Source organism: Syngnathoides biaculeatus, chromosome 1, assembly GCF_019802595.1.
Source record: "Syngnathoides biaculeatus isolate LvHL_M chromosome 1, ASM1980259v1, whole genome shotgun sequence".
Lineage (NCBI taxonomy): Eukaryota > Metazoa > Chordata > Actinopteri > Syngnathiformes > Syngnathidae > Syngnathoides > Syngnathoides biaculeatus.
In genome coordinates this window covers 4,889,241-4,913,181 of record NC_084640.1, presented here as the reverse complement: position 1 = coordinate 4,913,181, position 23,941 = coordinate 4,889,241, and the positions used below count along the sequence as shown (strand labels likewise).

The following is a 23,941-nucleotide window of genomic DNA, read 5'->3' as shown; positions in this document are numbered from 1 at the left end:
TGAGGCATTGGGATCAGATGGCTCAGCCACCTCATCTGGCTCCTCTCAATGTGGAGGGAGCAGCAGCTCGACACTGGGCCCCTCCCGGAAAGGAAAAGAAGAAGAACCAAACAAAAATAAAAAAAAATGAAGCTACTCAAATACAAACATCTTCATTAGCTGCAGCTCACATCCCCCATCAAACTGTCACATTTGTATTGTTACATATATTCCTTGCTTCAGTTCCCTGTGTGATAAAGCTGTAAAAATTTGCCCCCCAAAATGATGAAGTTGGACCTGGTGCGCATTTGAGATGGATCTATGTGCCTGCACCATGCCTCTCCAACCCTGGAGTCGCCCAAAGTCTCGAACCCCCAAGTATGAATGGTCCTCCAGTAGCCAAATCCAAAAGACAACTCTCGCGGCCCGTGAGATCGACGCTATCACAACTCCATTCGGGCTGGGGTCACAAGCTCAACATATATCAACATCGACTCGACAACAACATCGCCAATAAATGCCCATTGCGTGACGTCGCCCCCCACAATACGCATCATCTCTTCAACTGTGCTCAAAAACCAACCATGATGAAGGTGGAACACCTGTGGAGCGCCCCAGCCAATGTGGCTCACTTTCTGGACCTTGATACGGAATAACGACTGTCGTACTTGACTACAACAACAACAAAGCTGGACCTCAGAACAAATGATTAGCAAATTTGCTCCTCAAAGAAAGAGAATATTTTGAGACTTGTGTGCGGTGGCCTTGTGGATGACTGGTTAGAACTCACAGTTCTTCGGACCGGGGTTAAAATCCCATCCCTGTCTGTGTGGAATTTGCATTTCTCCCCGTACCTGCATGGGATTTTTCCAGACATTCGAGTTTCCTCCCACATGAATTAATCAGAGACACTAAATTGCCCTTAGTTGTGATTGTGAGTGTGAATGTTTGTCTGTCTCCATGTGCCCCGTGATTGGCTGGCAACCAGTTCAGGGTGTACCCCGCATCCTGCTCGAAGATAGCTGGGAAGGTGGGATAGGCTCCAGCACTCCCGTTATTGTCTGTCTCTATGTGCCCTGCGATTGGTTGGCAACCCGTCACCAAAAGCTCTAGCCAAAAGAATCTGGAAATGTAGATTTTGCATGTTCTCCCCATGTTACTCCATCTTCTTATATATATATATATATATATATATATATATATGTATATATATATATATAAATTAAAATTTTATAGATAGAATAATATACTACTATGCCAATATTTATAATATGATTAAACTTATTCTTATTATTATCGTAACAGTATGGTCTGTATTTTTTCAGGAGTTTGGTTGTTGCAGGACGAAAGCAACAATGAAGTATATATATATTTTTTTTCAGTACTGTACTGATTTCAATTATGTGTTTTTCAGCACACTAGTCAGTGGTATTTAGTCATATGCACTGACATTTTCAAGGTATCCCTGCAGACCTGTTAAACATTTACGGTAAACTTTTGGAGGCAGCCCTTTTAATGAGGAGAGCCATAAAAGCACCCTGTAGGCCACAAATGAACACACAAACCTGTCAAACACTTTAATTCCTGATAAGTTGTGAGCCAGCTAAAGACAGCGGGTTACCAGTCCCAGTGGCTCTAATCTGTTTTAAACCGAGTGCTGATCCAAATTGCTAAGTCGGAGCATTGAATAGCAGGTGGCACTGTGAAGTCCCTGAACAGACGCTATCAATCTGCCATCCCTGTCTCCACATCTCTCTGGGATTGATAAACAAGTTTGCCTCTATGTTCAACTTTCTCAGCTGCTTGGTTATTAGAAAATCCATTTGATTATGCATGGTGTGAGATTTGAAGAAGTGCCAATAAGTAATTATTGGCAGACAAGGATCTTGTGTTCTGAATGTTGTGGATTTTGTGTTGGCAGAAATACTGTACATGTTACATGGGCTGTTTGCATACACTGGCTCTGTCCCTCTTCAGGGTTTGCATCCTCCGCAATACCCTGCCTATGGTGTAGACAGTGACAACATATTTTAAGGATATTTGCAAGTGTGTTATTTGAAAGGCTGTTGACAATGATCAATACATTTATAGTATTTACTCCACCTTTGCATTCCTGCAACAAAAGCTCTCTTAGGACTCTGTAAAATACTTTGATGTAAGGCTTTTGGGGCTGGAACTAGAAAATAGTGTATTGCAGTCTTTAGATAGTCTTAGATAGTGTACTATTTAAAACAGTACATGAATAAACTTAATAGATGATGGGTGGACAGTAGTGAACAACGCAACTCAGACAAAACATCAGTTTGATCATAAAATTCATTCAATTTTTATTCATATGTAGATCTCGATCCTTTCCTCCCAATAAAGACAATTATAATGAATACTTGTATTGTACAGGGTGACCACAAAAACACTCCCTGATTTAAAAAACTACAGTCGTGTTCAAAATAATAGCAGTCCAAAATGACTAACCAGATCAAGCCAAATTTTCATTATATTTTTAATTTCTACATGTCAAACAGGTTACCAGTAAGTGCAGTTGATTCTCAGAAAACCAACAAGACCCACCATTAATGATATACACACTCTGAAGGCTGTGCAATTTTGCAATATGTTGAAAGGGGTGTGTTAAAAAAAATAGCAGTCTGCCAATGGCTTTACAAACTCAAAATTATTTTGAACAATTTCTTTTTGTTTCAAGGATTTTCCAATCATTTCAATCACTAAAGTAATTATTAGTTGTATGTCCTGAGTTTTTTTTTTTTTTTTATATATATATAAGTGCTTCACATCTATGTAGCATGGAGTGAACCAACTTGTGGCACCTTTGAGCTGGTATTTCACTCCAAGATTCCTTAGCGACATTCCAATATTCATTTACATTTCTTGTTTTTGCATATTTTATGTCACCCCACATGTTTTTTATTGAATTAAGGTCTGGGATTGGCCTGGCCACTCTATGACATTAACTTTGTTGTTGTGGAATCAAGACTTTGTATGTTAAGTCGTTTGTTTGGGGTCATTGTCTTGTTGAAACCCCCATTTCATTGGCGTGTCCTTTTCAGAATAAGGCAACATGACCTCTTCAAGTATTTTGACATATGCAAACCCATCCATGATCCCTGGTATTCAGTAAATAGGCTCAAAACCATTGTAGGAGATACATGCCCATATCATGATGCTTTCACCACCATGCTTCACTTTACTGTGTACTGTGACTTGGATTCAAAGTTTGGGGGTCGTGTCACAAAAGGTCTGCACCCCTGGACCAAAAAAAGAACAATATTACTCTTATCAGTCCAATTGTTTTCCCCTCAATTTCTATCAAGGTCGGTTGATGTGTTCTTTTGCAAATTGTAGCCTCTACTGCAGATGTCTTTTTTTTTAAACAGTTGCCTTTTTTTTTTTTTTTTTAAAGAGGACTTTGAAGGGGATTCTTGTAGATTAGGATCACACAGACGTACATGTAGTTTGATCATCCTGGAGCAGATCATTGGGTGAGCCTTTGTTAATCTGGTTCTTCTGCGATCAATTTCGATGGTTGTCTTCTGTTTTCTGCCACGTCTCTGGTTTTGCTCTCCATTTTAAGGCATTAGAGATCATTTTAGCCGAAGAGCCTATCATATTTTTTTTTTGCCATTTCATAAGGTTTCCCTTCTCCAATTAAAATTTGAATCAAAGTATGCTGTTCTTCTGAGCAATGTGTTTAATGACCCATTTTCTACAGGAGCTGTCTTCATCCTTCAAATAGGGGCCACCTGATTCACATCTGTTTTTCACAAAATTGATGACCTCACTGATAGAATGCCACACTGCTATATTTTTAAGACACTCCTTTCAACAAATTACCCAATTACATAGCCTTAACAGTGAGTATATCATGAATGCTTGGTCTTTTTGGTTTTCTGAGATTCTAGTGCACCTGCTGGTAACGTTTTTGACATGTAGCTACAAAAATGTACTTAAAATGTGGAATAATCTGACTTGTCACATAGGACTACGTACTATTATTTTGAACACTAGTGTATGTAACTTTGTGTAATATATTTTACAGTTATTAGGTACAGGTGTATGATTCATGACAATGTGTGTAGCTCTTATAGTCCAGCCCAAGTGATAAATCTTAAAATTTTACCTTGCAGGAAGCTGAGGTACTTAAATTTTGCTCTTACTGTACCCCATAGAAAAAAAGTCACAAGAAGATTCATAGAACTCTTCTTCTTCATCTTCTTCTTCTTCTTATCCAATGTATTTAAATTACTTCATGTGTGTGTTTCTGCGGACACCCTGGAGTTAGTTGATACAGACTCTATACAGGATTGCTGTTTCCAGTAAAATCACATATAGGGCTACAACATCATTGTTTTAGAAAAATCAAGAACAAGCATCATTTGGATGAACTTGTAGACTAAGTAAGAATGGAGTAACATGAACATGGGGTGCATATACAGAAGCAACTGGAGAGTAAACTATTTACAGTACAAACAATTAATACAAATTAGGCAATGAGATATAGAATTCAATACATTACATAATATACGAATGTATGTTAAGTGATAATGAGTGCATCCTATCTCCACAAAACAACCCAGTGATTAGGTTATTGTCAGGTAATCAGGTAGGTCGTTATCTAAGAATCTAAGAAGTTTTGATTAGGAGTAGTATTCTGTAGACTGCATTTTGAAGACAGCTGACGAGCGGTTGTGTTCCAGAGTCAATTTTCAATGTTGTAAACAGTGACAACACTGAAATTCAGATGTGGGAGCCTTTGCTCAGACTCATTTTATTGCTCTACAAGACCACCTCAAATACTAAAAACAAACTATTGTTGTAATGTTCACAGTATCTTCAACTGTGCTGTGAGGACAACTCATATTTTTTTTTTTTTTTTACTTCCCCTTTAAACTTGCTTGAGTTGAATAATAGATCTGTGGTAAGGTAATAAAGTAGTCACTATCAGAAAAGAAAGGCAAAAATTGAATCTGCCACATTAAAAGCATTGTGTATCGGACCTAAGTGGATTGTGCACGTGTAACTACTTATCTGGCTTGTTGGGTGTTCAACCAACCAATCAATCAATCAATCCTAAATATCTATTGTACATATTCAAGTGGCAGATGTTCCAGGAGAAGGGGTTCTGTCGCCGGCTCAGAATGGGTATAGCTTTGTATTTCACAAATTTGAACATTAATAAGGAAGTTTAATCCGTGCAAAAATTGAAACTTTAGAATATGAACTCAATAAGTTGATGTTGGTTTGATACACATTCCTTAGTGGTGGGTCGAAGCCTTGTTCATTGTTCCACTCATCAACAATATTGCATTTGTTTATATTCAAATATCAGCCAGATGGGAAATAAGGAGTGTCACTATGGTAGTTGTAGTCCGGACACACTTTCTGCACCAGTTTGTAGTCGGTGCTATAAAAGGAAATGAAGATGCAGATTACTTTAAAAGGTTTCGAGCAGAGCCAGGAGACATGACTCTGGGTTTGCTCCTGGTAGCATGTCTTGGATGGGTCAAAGTTGCAGAGTGTGTTCTTGGCACCCTTCTCCACCTTCTCGTACTCTATGCGGCAGTTAAAGGACTTGGAGTCCTTGGCATCAATGACAGACTGTTGTGCTGCTACATCAAATTCCACTATCTTAGTTGGAGGGACCAGACTGACAGATACATTGCCCTGTCCTGTGGAGTTGTGGCGGAAGTAGACACTGAACGTGCCATTGCCGTGATCCACTATCTTACCAGTGATCAGCAGGTTGAGCTTAACTGTCTTGATGTTAGAGTGAAAGTCCCCCCAGCCAAACATCTTTTTAAACTTCCCAGTCTTGACCATGGGCCGCCGTTTAGCCCGGGGCCGCGAGTCCTGCAGGTCAGTGGAGTTTCTCAACCATTCCCACAGATCTTGTTCTGAATAGGGTTCTGGGGTATCATAATGAAGGTTCAGTGCAGTGTTGTTGTCTTTGCCATGCAGAGTCTCTAACAAAAGCCTACTTATGGACATGTCCTTACTGCTTTCTGTCCATATATGCTTGAGAGCAGATTTAGGGTTCCCAGATTTAATAATCTCAGAATTTGAGGAGTGGACACTTGTAATCTGATTCAAAGAAAATGAGAGAAACAAAAAAAGTAATTAGTATTGTTGGGAAATGTACACATTATACATTACATATTCAGTATACACATCCATTAATTTTCTGAGCGGGCAGGAGGCAGGGTACACCCTGACCTGGTTGTCACAGGGGATTTAGCAACAAGAAAGCATTCAAACTTACAATCACACCAGACCCTAACGTAAAGTAGAAATCCTAATCTAGTCTTCAAACCCACTTTGGAACCCATCCATCCATTTTCTTAGCTGCTTATCCTAACGAGAGTCGCGGGGAGTGCTGGACCCTCTCCCAGCTGTCAACGGGCAGGAGGCGGGGTACACCCTGAACTGGTTGCCAGCCAATCGCAGGGCACAGAGAGACAAACAACAGGCGGACTCACAATCACACCCAGGGGCAATTTAGAGTCTCCAATTAATGCATGTTTTAGGCATGTGGGAAGAAACCACAGTGCCCAGAGAAAACCCACGCAGCCAAGTAACTATGTAAACTCCACACAGGCAGAGCTGGGATTTGAACTCCTGTCCTCAGAACTGTGAGGCTAAAACTCTAACCAGTGAGTCCACTATGCCGTGCACTCTACAAATCTGTTGAAAATTCGAAACCCAAAAATACAGGACATATATTTTTGTCGTTGGTTGTGGACAATTAAAATGTTAAACTTTTTAAATTATAAAAGTTATCCATCCATCCATCTATGTCATGGGTGGCCTGAATTAGGAGACGGGTTAGCGCATCGGCCTTAAAGTTCTGAGGACGAGGGTTCCAATCCCTGCCTGAGTGGAGTTTGCATGTTCTCCCCATGCCTGCGTGTTTTTTCTCCGAGCACTCTGGTTTCCTTCCACATCCCAAAAATATGTATTAATTGGAGACTAGATTTACCTTTAGTGTAATTGTGAGTGTGAATTACATGTTTCTATGTGCCCTGCGATTGACCGGCAAAGAATTGGTAAAGAAGGTGTACCCCACCTCCGGCCTGAAGATGGTTGGGATAGGCTCCAGCACTCCTGCGACCCTGGTGAGGATAAGCAGCTCGGATAATTGATGAACGGATTATTTTGCATCTTTAAATCCCATTTCTCAAAGGCAGGTCCAAACCGGTACTGCTGAGGTCTATGCAAAGAATGGATCTTTTACGCTTGCAAAAAGATTTTTGAAGTTCCAGAGATAAAAACCATTTTAACATATCATTTATTCAAGAGTAGGAGTTTGGAGGTGCTGAATGATCTAAAGCAGGGGTGTCAAAATAATTTTTGTCGAGGGCCACATTGTCGTTTCAATTTCTCTCAGAAGGCCGTGATGACAGTGAAACCGTGCCTAATCATATCCTTTCATGTACACAAGAAACTCAGTGAAAACTAGTTTGAAAGTCAGAAGGGTAATAGTTTGCCCAACTATTGAGGAAAATACCATTAAAAAGGGGATTGGTAGCAGAAAAATTCCATATCTCATAAAAATAGAGAATGATGGTAGTTGACCCAAATGATTTCCTTTCACGGGCCACATAAAATGATGTGGCAGCCAAAATCTAGCCCCCCGGGCCTTGAGTTTGATAGCTATGATCTAAACGATGACTTGAAACCAGTCACAAGAACCACCTGTGACCAAAAAAAATTCAACTCTATTTCCTTGTATCTGGATCATTAAAACGCTTTGCAGCAATTACTGTTGGGACCTACCCAAGAACTGTCCTAAGTTTTAATTGGAATTTTACACAGGATGGGTGATATTTTTTTCTTTTCTGTAACTCAGAAATGTCTGTTTGCTTCTTTCACTCACATTTCCAAAATCATCAATTGAAATGTCATTTTGTACTTGTAGTACTCTCACAAATTGTTACACCAAGTCCAAAACCCTCTTTTCAATACAGTGGTCAATCTCTAGCATTTTAAAACCTGTTGACTTTTGTAAAAGATTGCAATCTTTGTCAATCACGACCATCATGTCCACCAACAGTGAGAGTGAACACGCAATTTATCACCCAGTATTTGGGATCTTAGTCAATCAGGCAGTATGTCTGGAGTAAAGTACTGAACAAGACCTATACTCAGATGAGCAAGATAGCTTGAACTGCACAAATCTATCCAGGCTGGACCATCAATACTATAGTTAATAATAATATTAAACTTGCCACAACTTTACAGATGTTTGGCTGCCATTCTGCACCTACAGCTCTTCCAACCACCACTGAACATCAAAATGACACAACATTGATATGCCCTCGAGTGAGGATACGATCCGTGACCCTCCAGTTACAGGAGCTACTCTTAACCTCTGCACCATGCCACCCAAAGTAATTGAAGTAGTAGAAGTAATAATAGGTGATTTAGGGTCGCTGAAGCTTTGCCTCAATAGAAGCCATCTATCCATCCATTAATTTTCTGTACAGTTTATCATCACTGGGTGGCAAAGGTGGTGTGATGTGCCTAGTGTACTTTTTGTTAGTACTGCTTGTCACTTCTCACTTCCAACTAACACTGCTGGCTAGCATTTATAAGAAATGGGGAGCTGAGTCCATAAGTCTTCCTCCACCAGTACATAACCTCTCCACCACAAGACCTGTGCTTCAGTGGCTCCACCACGCCGTCACCTGGGCAACTGAGTACTCCGCAAACTCAGGCAGAACTGGCAAGGACTCGGAGCAGGTTTGGCCCCCAGACATGTGGCATGCAGGCCCACCGGCATGTGAATACACCCTGGTGCCTCACGAACCAAACCCCCAGCTAAGGGCTCTACTGCCTGCAGAAATCTGGGAGAGAAGAAGGCTAAGGGAGTAAACCCTGACAGAAAATCCTGAACCGGAGTCCCTAACGTGCTTCGACACTGTACTCACCCTGTTCCGGCAACTTCTGCGATGGCGCAGGAACCCTTTGTACTGGCATATGGCTTTCCAATGGATCATTCTGGTGACGGAGAGAGGGGGGCCTACTGTGTGAGTAACAGTCTGTTCTCCATTCACTTCTACCTAGGCACTTTCACACTGGAGAGGACACTCCAGCTTCACAGGAAGCAGCAGTCTACCAGTTATAAGTTATGTTCTACCTATGCCATCAGAAATATTCCTGTCATACAATCACTCTTCAGTCTTGGAAATTTCAAGACAGAGTGGGCACCAACCACATGACGTGGCCCAACTGTCTGGGCCACTTTGGTGTTGGACTCATGAATGAAAATGGACAGTGTCTGCTTGAACTCTGCTGCCATTGTGACCACTGTGTCACAAACACTGTTTTCAACACAAAGCCCCAACATAGTCTCCTGAGACACCCCAGGTCCAAGCACTGACACCAACTTGATCTGGTTCTTATTAGATGTCAAAGGCTACCATGTGTCAATATCACCAGCACCTACCAGAGAGCTGACTGAGATAGGGACCACTTGTTAGTCTGTAGCAAGGTGAAACTGTACACCAGAAGAAAGCTGGCACATCCCACATCAACACCAGCAACACATGAAATCCAACTAAGGTCACAGAATTTGCCACAGCCCTGGTAAATTGTTTACTGAGGTAGCAAAGCAACAAAGCCCAGGAAAGATGGGAATACCTGTGGGATGATCTGTACACCTCAGCAATGTCAGCCTTCGGAAAACAAATAAACAAATCACCAGACTGGTTTGAAACTTACGGTGTGGATATAAGACTTGCAATTCAAGCAGAAAGGGCTGCAATATATGCCTACAAAAAAAGCCCCAGCGAACACAAACTGCTGACCCGCTATGTAAAGCCGCAGGAAAGTCCAGCAGTTTAACTTTGGTCCAAAATCCAGACTTCAACTGACACTGGCAATATCAATGGGATGTATGATGGCATCAAGCAGGCTCTCGGACCAACACAAAAGACAACAGCCCTTCTGAAACCCTCTTCCAGTGACATCCTCCGAGCAAAACAAATGGAACTTCGGGTTAAACATTACTCTGAGGGGTACACTAGGGAGAACATAGTCTCAGAAGATACCCTCAATGCTGTTGAGTTTCTGCCAATGCAGGAGGAGTTGGACAGTGAACCAATGTTGAAAGAACTGCAAGACGCCCCGGACTCCCTTGCCACTGGCAAAGCCCTGGGGAAAAACACTATCCACCGGAGGTCCTGAAGTGTTGCAGAAATGTTCTGGCTGAAGAACTACACCAACTCCTCTGCCTGTGCTGGAAGGAGGATGAAGTACCACAAGACATGAGGGATGCCAACATTGTCACGTTATACAGGAACAAAGGTGACATGTGTGACTGTAACAACTATCATGCCATCTTTCTCTTCCGCATTGTTGGGAAGCTGTTTGCCAAAGTTGCATGAAAAATACTCCAGGTGCTTGTAGAGAGAACCTACCCCAAATCTCAGTGTGGATTCCGTGACAACAGGTCCACCATTGACATGGTCTTCTACCTCAGACAGCTGCAGGAGAAATGCAGAGAGCAGACTGCTGCTCTTTGTCACCTTCATAGACCTGACGAAGGCCTTTGATACAGTCAACTGGGATAGTGCCTTCAAGATCCTGCTCAGGCTGCTGAACATAATCAGATCCTTCCACGACAGTATGATTAGCACCATTGTCTTTGAGGGCTCAATCTCTTAGAGTTTCAAAATCAAGAGCGATTTGAAACTGCGTCCTAGTTTCGACATTGTTCAGAATATTTTTCACTCTCCTGCTGAAGCATGCCTTCGGATCAGCCTCAGAGGGCATCTATCTTCGAACTTGATCAGACGGCAAACTCTATAACTTCTACCGGTTCAAGGGCAAGTCCAAGATCTAGCAGAAATGCCTTAGTGATCTCCTTTTTGTGGACAATGCAATCACGACCCATACAGCAGAGGAGCTTCAATTGCTAAGGACTGCCTCAGCCAGACATGTGAGGCCTTTGGGTTGAAATTCAGCCATCAGAAAACATGGGGCAACATGGGGCAGGATCCAGGTTCCCCACCCGACATCAGACTCTCTGACCAACTAACTGTTCAACTTGTCCCGTTGGGGGTCAACACAGCATGTCATCTCAGATGAACGCTCATACTTGTTTGGCACAGTTTTTACGCTGGATGCCCATCCTGATGCCACCCCTTTTGGGGAGTGGAGGCCCCATGTGAGAAACGAACTCACGACCCCTGGTTCACCAAACCAGTGGTCGAACCACTAAGTTATGGGGCTCTGTGACCAAGCCGTGGAAGTTGTTCATGGCTGTGAGTGCCTGGGCTCTACCATGTGACTGTCTCTTTAGACAGAGCTAGACAAACAAAGCTGCTACTACATTGGCTGGACTCAACAAGTGAGCGTGGACAAACACCAAGTTCACAGAGCACATAAAAGTCCAAGTGTAAAGGGGCTGTGTTGTGCGCAATCTCCTCTATGGAACAGAGACATTGACTATGAGAGCCAAATAGGAGCACAAACTTCCTTCCACATGCGCTGTCCTCGCCACATCCTGGACATCATTTGGAAGGATAAGATGACAAACACCAGTGTATTGGACAAAGCCATGGTTCCCAGCATGTACAGTTTGCAAAATCAGAGGAGTCTGCACTGGCTTGGCCATGTCGTGCATATGGAGGATGGAAGAATCCCAAAGAACCTACTCTATGGAGAACTGTCTCAAGGAACGCGTCCCATAGGCATACCCAAACTCTGCTTGAAGGATATCTGCAATAGAGACCTGAAAACCCTTCAAATTAATGTAGACCCCTGGGAGGCAACTGCCTCTAACATACTCGTCTGGAGAAGGGCAGTGAAAGAGGGGCTGTCAAACTTTGAGGGGACCCTTGCTCAATTGTCAGTGGCAAAGAGACAAAGGGATAATGACAATGATAATTAAGCAGGAATTTTGGGCAATTCTACAAAATCCCCAAAAACTATGTCAAATGTATGAAAGGGACAGTAGTAGTAGCCATTTCAATACCACAAACTTGAAAAAAAAATTGCAATGGCCTCATGGAAGCCAGGCTACAGGATAACACTTTTGTAGTCAACAAGTGCTCAGAAAATGGGAAAGGTGTGATCACAAATTTACAACATATTCAAACAAATGGATTTTTTTTCATTCAAATCACAATGCTTCACAAATATTTGATATATGCACATGTGACAAGAGGCAAATTTTCTTTTTTTCCTTCCCCTTTAAATAATCCAAATATCGAAATGTTTTCCGTTATTTTATTTACATTGGATATCTCTTCTTTGACTGTGTTCCAGATTGTTTTAACACACATATGCCTAATTATTGAAAGTGTTGGCTTATTTTGCTCTTAAAAAAAGACAAACAAAATAATACATTTCATCAAATACCACTAGCTAACATAATTTAAGTCACAGAGGAATACATAGAGACAACAGACACTTCACTTGTGGACATGTTTATTGTGCAATACTCTATACAGTTTTGTCATTATAATTGTTTCGGTTTAATAGACGGGGGGAAAGCAACAAAGTCTGTAAGTCAAAGTATTTATTTTGTGAAAATAAATATAAAAAAATAACAAATACATAATAAATACATTTTAAAAAAAAGAAAAGTGAAAAAATACATACCAGTGGGCCTTCACATGTGTTAATATACTACAAAAATTTTAATGGGCTACATCTTTCCAAAAAAAAAAAAAAAAAACTGGCTTAATTATCTGTACTTAATCCTTGTTCCAGTGGGTGAGGTTTTTGCACTGTGCACATTTATTTGTGCAGTTCATCGACACAGACATAATCCATCAACTTTTGGGATGATAACCATCTGATCAGTTAGTTTCCTAATTTGCCATCTGTCATGGAGTCACCTGTGGGAATGGTACAATCTGGAAAAAATCGTTAGCACCGTTAAAAGAATAGACCTCACAGATACAGTACAACATGCCAGACAGACATTTGTATGGTCATAGCAAAGATCAGTCTATGCAAATGTGGTGAGATTTTACACAGTCCTTAGACTGCATTAAAAATATTCATTAATTAAATTAAAAACATTGGGTCAAAAGACGGTGGATCAGCTGGTAAAGTGTTGGCTTTTTTTTAATTGTATTCTTTCGATGTTGATTGTTAAATTAGTCAACATACCCAAAGGAAAATTAAATAAAAATAATTTGCCCAGTTGGGTTTGGTTTGATATTGAATAAATACTACAGTACCTCTGCTGGTCCCAATTGTGCCTAAATTGCTTGAAGATGTAAAAATAATCAATTTCACAGCTTCTTCTGGGTTTCTTTTGGAAGATTTCTGAATTATTTTAAAATGTCTTGTGACATTTTTGCACACCAATCTACCAGAACATTCATGTGATGAAGGTCACATGGGTGTGAGCAGGAGGATATAATTCCCAAGTTCTGTTTTACTTTATCTAAAGCATGAGCCCTGTGCTCAACTCCAGTCACATTAAACTCCATTTCTTCATGACCTTTCTTTGCCTGAACTTTGGACCTTTTCTTTTACAGACTGTTGTACGTTAAATTAGCATTTATCCAAATTGTTCTGGGAGAGTCAACACATCGTCTAAAAGACAGTAAAAAGGTAAAACCATTAAGATATAAGTACAAATCAAGTGTTTTCCAAGTTGTTATCCAAACATCAATTTATTAAAAGGTGTGTTCCAAGTGTTTTGTCCCTATCGGGGCTTCTCTGTTTTCATGTTGCCATATGCTCCTCATGTGTCAATTTTCGGTCTACAAATATGTCTTAAAGTATGTCTTATGCCCATATTTAGTCATGACTGCATAATTTTATGTCCTCAATGTGGGTCTGTTTTGTAGCCAGAGGTGTCCTTGAGTAATATCGCGCATCTCTGCACGTAGCTAACCTTGCTGAATTATATAATAGAAACTTTGTAATAATCCATTGCCAGCTAGAACCGGTTGAGACAGAAACCCTTTGTCTAAGTGGAAAGCCCCGATGTCATGCCACAGGTTTGATCCCACTCATGGTCCGGTCTTCTGTCAAGAAAAAGGATCTGTGCTTTCTCTGTACCTTTGCACTTGTGATCTGCTCTATACAGCCATTGTCTGTAACTCATAAGTGCCCGGAATATTCTGCAAGTAAATTCTTCGAAGAAACTGTTCATCATCTCCAGCCTTTATTTGGATAACCAACATTCTCACTACCTGAAATCAAACAAACATGCGGAGGAAAAAAAAAAAGCATCCTCCAACTGTCCTATATTATTGATAAGACTTGCTGTAGCAACTCAATTTTCAAACTTTCCTTTCTATACATTCTTTGTTGAATTGTGTGATGTTTGTCAAGCAGATCATTTTTAGTGCTGTTTTTCCATTCTCAATACTTGATTCATTGGAGGTGCTACAGCAAGTCTTATCAATTGCATCATATTTAGGTGCTCCTCTGTACCCCTGTGAACTTGACAGCCTGAATGTAAACATGGATAAATGAGCAAGATAGAGAAAGTACAGAAATAATACAAAACCAAGATTCCAGTATATTTCACTTTGTTTTCTTCCTATGAATGTAAAGCAAGTGTGTGAAATCATCTTTCAAAATTAATTGTGTCTTCAAGGGCGGCACAGTGGAGCAGCTGTAAAGTGTTGGGCCTCACAGTTCGTGGTAGAGTTCAATCCCAGTCCTCCCTGTGTGGCATTTGCATGATTTCCCTGCCTACGTGGGTTTTGTCAGGGCACTCCGGTTTCCTCCCACATCCCAAAAACATGCAAAATTAATTAGACACTCTAAATCACCCTTAGGTATTATTGTGAGTGCGACTGTTGTCTGTCTAAATGTGCCTTATGATTGACTGGAAACCTTTTCAAGTTGTACCATGCCTCCTGCCTGCTGACAGCTGCGATAGGCTCCAGCACTCCCGTGACCCTTGTGAGGATAAGCAGGTAAGAAAATGGATGGATTGATGTGTCTTCAAGTAATTGAGGTCAAATTGCATGCACTATTAGGCAAGACAAGGGTTCAACCAGCAGAATCACTCTTGATTCAGTCTCAGCTACATTCTATTTTGTGTTCTAAAGCATGACCAGAATTGTCTCTTAAATTGAGGTTCCACTGTACAAATCTGTGGCTCTTTGTGCCACAAGCTGACTATTTCTGTGTTTATTAAACAGTCAACTAACTCTCCCTTGTGTATTTCTGCTCTGTGATGGACACGTAACACTAAACTAAGTGAGGCAAATGGGCCAAAGCCGTACTGGTGTGCTTACTGCCTCCTTAGCTCATGAGCTAGTATACAGAATAAACAGATATCTTTTCGTGAAGTGACTCCATTGTGAGGCCCCAGGCAGGGCGCAGCTGTGGCAGGCTGGATGGGCCCCGATCCTGGTGTACCAGACAGCTGGCACCTTCCCTAACACTTGCAGGCTGGCACGTGGCAGCGGAGCCATCAGGTTGGCCTCGCTACACACTGTGCTTGGGGTCACACAGAAGAGACACTGTAGCCCAAACAATATATAACCCCTGAAGGAAGAGTTCAGGCTGTAGGCATATCTTGATGAAGACATAATGTAGGGGGGAAAATGGAGGAAAGTTATAATCAACAGTGACCTAGCAAATGCGCAGAATTGAAACTCCATGGAATGAGGGCCCTTGGTATTTATATAGGGGCGGGGAGGACTGACCCATAGCCTCATTCCCCCAAAAATTCAGTCAATAGATAGTATTCATGTCATGTCACAGAACCTAACCAATTGACATTGTGGCTATTTTGTGGGGTAAAGAGACACTTGCAGCTCAGTGAGCAAACAAAATAAGCCCACTATATTGCACTCAATACAACAGAAAAGAAAATAATGGTAAGATGAGGTAATTAAATGTTTTACTTCAGTGTTTAAAAGTATGAGAAAAAATAAACATACAAAATAATTAACATTGACAGTTCATAATATTAGACCCATATATTTTCACTTAAATCCAATGTGTAGGGAGTGTTACCATCACATCATTATCATGGATCATTATGAACTTGGCAAGGTGTATGTCACGATCGGGGCTCAAGGGTGGACCCAAATGCACGACTCCAGAGTCAGCAGACAGTACAGAGGAAACCTTTATTCGGTCCGAGGTCTGAGATCAGGTAGACAGTCCAAACAATCCGAAGTACCAGTACGAATGGGCTTACGAGGGTGGTCAGTGGACAGGCGTGGGTCGGTGCACGGAGATCAGGAGTCAGGAAAGCAGGAGTGCGGGAACGAGGCATCAAGAGCAACGATCTAGCGGAGTATTTGTCGTCCCCCGGGTCCTATATGTACTGGGTCTACTCAGTGTTCATGAGGCGCAGGTGTGCACCTTCTGATTAGCTGGCCACGCCCAGCCCTGGCTGGAATCCAGGAGCATGACAGTACCCCCCCCCCCCCCGCAACGGCCGGCTCTGGACGGCCCAGGAGCATCAGGGTGAGCCGCGTGAAAGTCCCTGATGAGGGAGCTGTCCACGACGAAGCGGGAGGGGATCCAAGAGCGCTCCTCCGGGCCATATCCCTCCCAGTCCACCAGGTACTGGACCCCCCTTCCTCTGCGGCGGGAAGACAGCAACCGGCGCACAGTATACACCAACCCACCGTCGGGGGGGACTTGAGCGGAGGAGCCAGCGACGACGTGCGATTCGGGCGAAGTCTGCTGACGTGGAACGTAGGGTGCACCCTCATCGACCTGGGCAGTTTCAGCGAGACGGCGACCGGGTTAATAACCTTGGAAATCGGGAACGGGCCAACGAACCTGGGAGCAAGTTTGCGGGATTCTGTCCGCAGCGGGAGATCTTTGGTGGAGAGCCACACTCGCTGTCCCACTCTGAGCTCTGGTGCGGCCCTTCTCTTGCGGTCCGCTGCGGCCTTGTAGGCGCTGCTCATGCGCAGCAGTGTCCTCCGAGCTGCTTCCCAGGTCCGTTTGCAGCGTCGCACCACGGCCAGGGCTGACGGGACCGCGGAGTCTGTGACCAGTGGAGGAAACAGGGACGGAGGGTAGCCATACCTGTTGAGGCGGAGGGTAGAAAATTGTGGGCATACTCCACCCACTTGATGTGCTGGCTCCACGCGCTCTGGTCCCTGGATGCCAGACATCGAAGACCAGTCTCTAATTCCTGGTTAATCCTCTCAGTCTGGCCATTAGACTCTGGGTGATGACCCGATGTCCGACTAGCCGAAGCGCCGATGAGGTTGCAGAACTCCTACCAGAAACGGGCGCTGAATTGCGGACCCCTGTCCGAAATGATGTCCTGGGGTAGGCTATGGTAACGGACGACCTCGTCTAATACCAACTGGGCTGTCTGCTTGGCCGACGGGATCTTCGGAAGCGTCACGAAGTGGACCATCTTGGAGAAACGGTCCACTGAGGACAGCACCACTGTGTTCCCTTGTGAAGGCGGCAGGCCGGTGACGAAGTCCAGCGCGATGTGTGACCACGGACGAAAGGGGATGGACAGGGGTCGCAACTCACCAACAGGCCGTAGGCGGGAAGTCTTATTGGCAGCCCACACCGGGCAGGCGTTGACGAACTCCCTTACGTCCTTGCTGAGGTTAGGCCACCAGAACCTTTGTTCGACCACTGAACGCGTCTTCGCCATACCCGGGTGGCAGACCGTCTTGTTGGTATGGGCCCAGTTGATGACGTCTCCCCGCAGAGATGGGATGACGAAAAGGCGGCCCGACGGACAATCCGCGGGTGGTGGCGTCTCTCCCAGGCCTCCTTCACCCGCGACTCGATCACCCAGGTGAAACCGGACACGAAGCACACCGCTGGCAGGATAGTAGCGGCGTCTGAATCTGTGCGCCCTCCCTCGTGGCTCCGCGAGAGTGCATCCGGCTTGCCGTTTTTGGAGCCTGGGCGGAAGGACACCTTAAAGCGGAAGCGGGTGAAAAATAGGGCCCACCTGGCCTGACGGGCGTTCAACCTCTTCGCAGACTTCAGGTATTCAAGGTTCTTATGGTCCGTGAAGACAACGAACGGTACTTGCGAGCCCTCCAGCCAGTGCCGCCACTCCTCCAACGCGCTCTTGACTGCCAGCAGTTCCCGATCTCCCACGTCGTAGTTCCTCTCTGCCGGGGTCAACTTCCTAGACAGGAACGCGCATGGGTGGATCCTTCCATCCCTGGGACTCCTCTGCGACAAGACTGCTCCGATTCCTGAATTCGATGCATCCACCTTCACCACAAACTGGTTATCTGGGTCCGGAACAATGAGAACGGGCGCAGTAGTGAAACTTGCCTTGAGCCTGCTGAAGGCCTCCTGGCAGGTCCCGGACCAGTCGAAGGTGGTATGTGGCGAGGTGAGCGAATGCAGAGGAGCGGCCACGGAACTGAAGTTCCTTATGAATTTCCTATAGAAATTGGCAAATCCCAAAAACCTCTGAACGTCCCTCCTGTTGGTGGGGGTAGGCCACCGCAGCACCGCGTTGACCTTCCCAGGGTCCATCCGTATCTCTCCCTCACCCAGGACGAAGCCCAGGAAGGACACGGATGCCCGATGGAACTCATACTTATCCATATTCACGTACAATTGGTGCTGCTGCAGACGCAGGAGCACCTCTCTGACTTGTTGAATGTGAGAGGTTAGGTCTGCTGAAAAGATGAGAATGTCATCCAGGTACACAAAGACAGATCTGTTCAGGAACTCCCGAAGCACGTCGTTAATGAAGTTTTGAAAGACGGCCGGGGCGTTTGTCAGTCCAAAAGGCATCACAAGATACTCATAGTGCCCTGTGGGGGTGTTGAACGCCGTCTTCCACTCATCCCCTTCCCGAATCCGCACCAGATGGTAAGCGCTGCGCAAGTCGAGCTTGGTGAAGAGCCGGGCTCCCTGGAGGAGTTCGAATGCTGTAGCGATCAGCGGCAAAGGGTACCTGACAAAAAAAACCCCCCGCACCGGCTGGTGAGGATGAGGGGCGAATGAGTCCGGCTGCCAGCGAGTCCTCGATGTAGTCCCTCATGGCTTGATGCTCTGGTCCTGTTAAGAGAACAGTTTCCCTCTGGGAGGAAAGGCGCCTGGCAGGAGTTCAATCGCGCAGTCGTATGACCGATGTGGCGGCAGAGACTTTGCTTTAGATTCAGAGAAGACCTCCCGTAGGTCATGGTAGCAGGAGGGCACTGCGGTCAGGTCCAGGACGGTACTAGGTTCTGTTAGCCGAACCGGCGCAACTTGAATACCCCTGTCTCTCCGGACAGCGAAACAGCGACTGAGACAGTCCTCTCCCCAAGTCTTGATCTGACCCGTGGTCCAATATATGTGCGGATTATGTTCTTTGAGCCACGGGCTGCCCAAGATGATGTCGCTACTACGTGCGTTGAAGACATGGAAGCTAATACGCTCCGAGTGAGCGTCCGGAAAGCTCATACGTAGCGTCTGAGTGCGATGTGTAACCCGACAAAGGAACTTGCCGTTGGCGGCATAGGCGTGACGAAACCATTGAGTGGGGAAGGTTGCTGCCCCCAGCTCTTCGACCACGCGGGGATTTATCAGGTTTGCTTCCGACCCAGAATCTATGAAAGCCGTCACAGTGGATGAACGGGAGTCCGTTCCCAAGGTGAGGTGAAGAAGGGACCTCCCTGACCCCGTCGCGGTGTACCGCACACTCACCGGAGTAGAGATCTTGATGTCAGAGTGCTCTGGTCGAGTCGGGCAGCGGGCGATCAAGTGTCCCAAACGCCCGCAGTAAAAACAGCGTCCCTCTCGTCGCCGACGTAAGCGCTCCTCCGCTGAGCCGCCAAGCCCCTCCACTTGCATGGGTTCCGATGAAGCTGACAACACGGGTGGCCGGGAAGCGGAAGCAACCGGACTGAGACTCTCCCTCTCCTCCTCCCTCAGGCCCTCCATCTGCCTCTGCACGGTGAGGCGCTGGTCCACCTTGAGGGCCAATGCGATGAGGGAGTTAAGCGAAGGCGGAAGATCCATGACAACGAGGTGGCCACGGATCTGTGGGGACAGTCCCTCGTAAAATGCGTCATGGAGGGCTTCCTCATTCCAACGGCTCTCGGCAGCCCGAATCCGGAACTCAATGGCGTAGTCGGACACGCGGCGATGTCCCTGGAGAATTGTCATGAGCGAGGACGCCGCCTGGCGTTCCGGAGCCTCGTACTGGAACACCTGGGTGAGCACGCAGATGAAGCTCGCCCATGAGCGGCAGGTCTCCGAGTTACGGCTCCACTCGGTGGTGGCCCATGCCTCCGCCCTCCCTGTCATGTGGGAAATGACGAAGGCGATCCGGGAGCGGTCCGTGGGAAAAGCGGACGCTTGCAGCTCAAAGTGGAGATCACACTGCGCCAGGAAGGGCTTGACGTTACCGGAGTCGCCTGAGAACCGCTCTGGTCGAGAGAGTGGAGTGATGGCGGCACGGGGAGGCACAGGAGCGGCCGCGCTAGCTTGGGAGGCTAGTCACAGTTCCAGCTGGGCGCAGAGCTCCTGGATCTGGTGAGTCATACCCTGGAGAGCAGCCTCTTGCTCACCCAGGCGTTTGCCCTGCACTTGCAGCGCACGGCGAATGGCTTCAGAGTCGGCTGGGTCCATGTTCTGGCTAGATCGTTCTGTCACGATGCGGGGCTCAAGGGTGGACCCAAATGCACGACTCCAGAGTCAGCAGACAGTACAGAGGAAACCTTTATTCGGTCCGAGGTCTGAGATCAGGTAGACAGTCCAAACAATCCGAAGTACCAGTACGGATGGGCTTACGAGGGTGGTCAGTGGACAGGCGTGGGTTGGTGCACGGAGATCAGAAGTCAGGAAAGCAGGAGTGCGGGAACGAGGCATCAAGAGCAACGATCTAGCGGAGTATTTGTCGTCCCCCGGGTCCTATATGTACTGGGTCTACTCAGTGTTCATGAGGCGCAGGTGTGCACCTTCTGATTAGCTGGCCACGCCCAGCCCTGGCTGGAATCCAGGAGCATGACAGTGTATCGTATTGAGCATTAGTCAGCTTTAAAAAAGGGGATTTCACGATTGGTAGTCTACGATTCTAAATTAATAAGAAGCACATTGCATCTAGCTTTATATAAGCCAAATAGAGCCGATCGTCACATTAAAATTTAGAAATCTAACTGAACAATATCATGTTGTTGTTGTCAGGCTTAAGAATGAAGTTACTAACCTTTGCAATAACGATAATTTGATCATCAACACAGCAATGTTGCACATCTTTCACCCATTCACACACAAAAGATTGTAGGAGTCAAGAAATTTGTAAGATTTCATATCATTTAATGTGTATGCCCTTGCAGTATTCATTAGATAATTCACAATACTGGGATACGTGATATTTGGCAAGTCCTCCTTCTTTGTTTTGTGTGGTTCGATTCTGTTAATTAAAGTAAGTTTAGACTTGTATTTCACCAAAGACTGTTTCTAAACTTTCTGCATACGTCTTCTTAACAGAATTAATATTAATTGTAGATGAGTGAAATATTTAATCCAGAAATTGATTATGATCTAAACTGAAGTCTGAGTACATAAGAGTAATGAATGGCTGACACAAAGAAAAGGTTTGACCCACAAAATGGTACCAGCTCGCAACATCACAAAATACCATGACAACCGTGAATTCTATCTATTGAGTAAGTGAAGAGTTGAATGCAATATTTCAGCAATTTGGTGCTAAATTATTTTCAGTCCCCATGCTGTTCCACATACAGTGAAGAAAACAAGTATTTGAACACACTGCTATCTTGCAAGTTCTCCCACTTAGATATCATGGAGGGGTCTGAAATTTTCATCGTGGGTGCATGTCCACTGTGACAGAGATAATCTAAAAATAAAAATCCAGAAATCACAATGTATGATTTTTTTAAAGATTTATTTGTGTGATACAGCTGCAAATATTACATTACATATACATTGAGATGCGTCGTAGAGCAAAGGTAGAGGTGGCGAAAGCTAAACAAGAGGCATCTGACAACATGTACTCCGCGTTGGATATAAAAGAACGAGAAAAGGATTTCTACAGGTTGGGTAGATAGAGGGATAGAGATGGGAAGGATGTGCAGCAAGTAAAGGTGATTAAGGATAGCAATGGAAATATGTTGACTGGTGCCAGGAGTGTGCCAAGTAGATGGAAGGAGTACTTTGAGAAGTGAATGAATGAAGAAAAATGGGAGAGAAGGTACAGTAGATGAGGCAAGCGTGAATGACCAGGAAGTGGCATTGATTGATTGATTACTAAGAGAGAAGTCAGAAAGGCACTGAACAGAATGAAAAATGGAAAGACAATTGGTCCCAATGACATACCAATGAAGGTATGGAAGCAATTTGGTGAAGTGGCTGTGGAGTTTTTGAGCAACTTATCCAAAAGAATACTAGCGGGAGAGAAGATGCCAGAAGAATGGATGAAAAGTGTGCTAGTCACCATTTTTAAAAACAAAGGTGATGTTCAGAACTGTAGAAACTACAGAGGAATAAAGACGATGAGCCAGTAGTGGAGGCTCGACTCAGGACAGAAGTATTTACGAACAACAGTGTGGTTTCATGCCTGGAAAGAGTACCAAAGATGCACTATTTGCCTTGAGGATGTTCATGGAAAAGTACAGAGAAGTTCAGAAGGAGCTACATTGTATCTTTTTAGACCTACAGAAAGCCTATGACAGAGTACCAAGAGAGCAACTGTGGTACTGCATGCGGAAATCAGGGATGGCGGAGACATGTTTGAATAGTACAGGACATGTATGAGGGCAGCAGAACAGCGGTAAGATCTGCCGTTGGGGTGTCAGATGAATTTAAGGTGGAGGTGGGACTGCATCAGGGATCCACGCTGAGCCCCATCCTGTTTGCAGGAGTAATGGATAGGCTGACAGACGAGGTTAGACTGGAAGCCCCTTAGACTATGATGTTCGCAGATTATATTATTATAGATATTGTGATCTGCAGTAAAAGCAGGGAGCAGGCGGAGGAACAATGAGAAATGTGGGGGTACGCACTGGAAAGGAGAGGAATGAAGATTAGCCAAAGTAAAAGAGAATATATGTGCGTGAATGAGAGGGGCAGAGGAGGAAGAGTGAAGCTCCAAAGAGAAGAGATAGCCAGGGTGGATGAATTCAAATACTTGGGGTTAACAATACAGAGCAATGGTGAGTGGTGTAAAGAAGTGAAAAAATGGGTCCAAGCGGGGTGGAACAGTTCGCAGAAGCTGTCTGGTGTTTTATGTGACAGAAGAGTCTCTGCGAGGATGAAGGGCAAAGTTTATAAAACAGTGATGAGGCCGGCCATGATGTACTGATTAGAGACGGTGGCACTGAAGAGACACGAGGACGCAGAACTGGAGGTGGCAGAAATTAAGATATTGAGGTTCTCGCTGGGGGTGTGCAGGTTGGATAGGATTAAAAGTGAGCTCATTAGAGGGACAGCCAAAGGTGGATGTTTTGGAGACAATGTGAGAGAGAGCAGACTTTGATGGTTTGGACATGTCCAGAGGCAAGAGAGTGAGTATATTCGTGAAAGGATGCTGAGGATGGAGCTGTCAGGCAAAGGAGTGAGAGGAAGACCAAATAAAAGGTGGATGGATGTTGTGAGGGAGGACATGAGGACAGTGGGCATTAAAGAGAAGGATGCACGAGATAGGCTGACACAACACACTCTGGTGACACCTAACGGGACAAGCCGAAAGAAAAAGAAGATCCAATTAATATTACAAAGGATAATAGAAAATACTACTTCCTCTGATCAGGGAAAATTAAGGACTCCATAAAATTTGGGAAGGGAGAGAGATCTAAACAGACCAGAACACAGGGGGGGAAAAGGGTAAAATGGGAGACAGAGAGATTGGTGCTATCGTGTGTTCATCCCATTAGGTGTCACAACAGCAATTTACTTGCATGATTTGTTTGGCAGTAACAATTTTGTAATGAAATGGTAAAACAAAAAATCTACTTTGAATTTTGTGGCATATTTTCATATGAATTAAAAGCAATGTTAAAAACTATTGCAATTCATTTTTTTTTAATAATTCTATGTCAATAGATGAAGG

General features: G+C 44.6%; 1 protein-coding gene across 3 annotated transcripts in view; it reads right to left on the bottom strand.

Annotated features, from left to right (window-relative positions):
• Positions 1 to 2,343: 2,343 nt before the first annotated feature.
• nxph1 (neurexophilin 1) overlaps positions 2,344 to 23,941 on the bottom strand; it is a 72,934-nt gene continuing 51,336 nt past the window's right edge. For 2 of the 3 annotated variants that reach the window (XM_061837831.1, XM_061837908.1), the window contains exon 2: positions 2,344 to 6,075. In XM_061837831.1, the coding sequence (XP_061693815.1) occupies positions 5,320 to 6,075 (756 nt within the window). In that variant the 3' untranslated portion in view covers positions 2,344 to 5,319. The remainder of the gene's footprint in view (positions 6,076 to 23,941) is intronic. The other variant, XM_061837985.1, reaches the window with a different exon arrangement.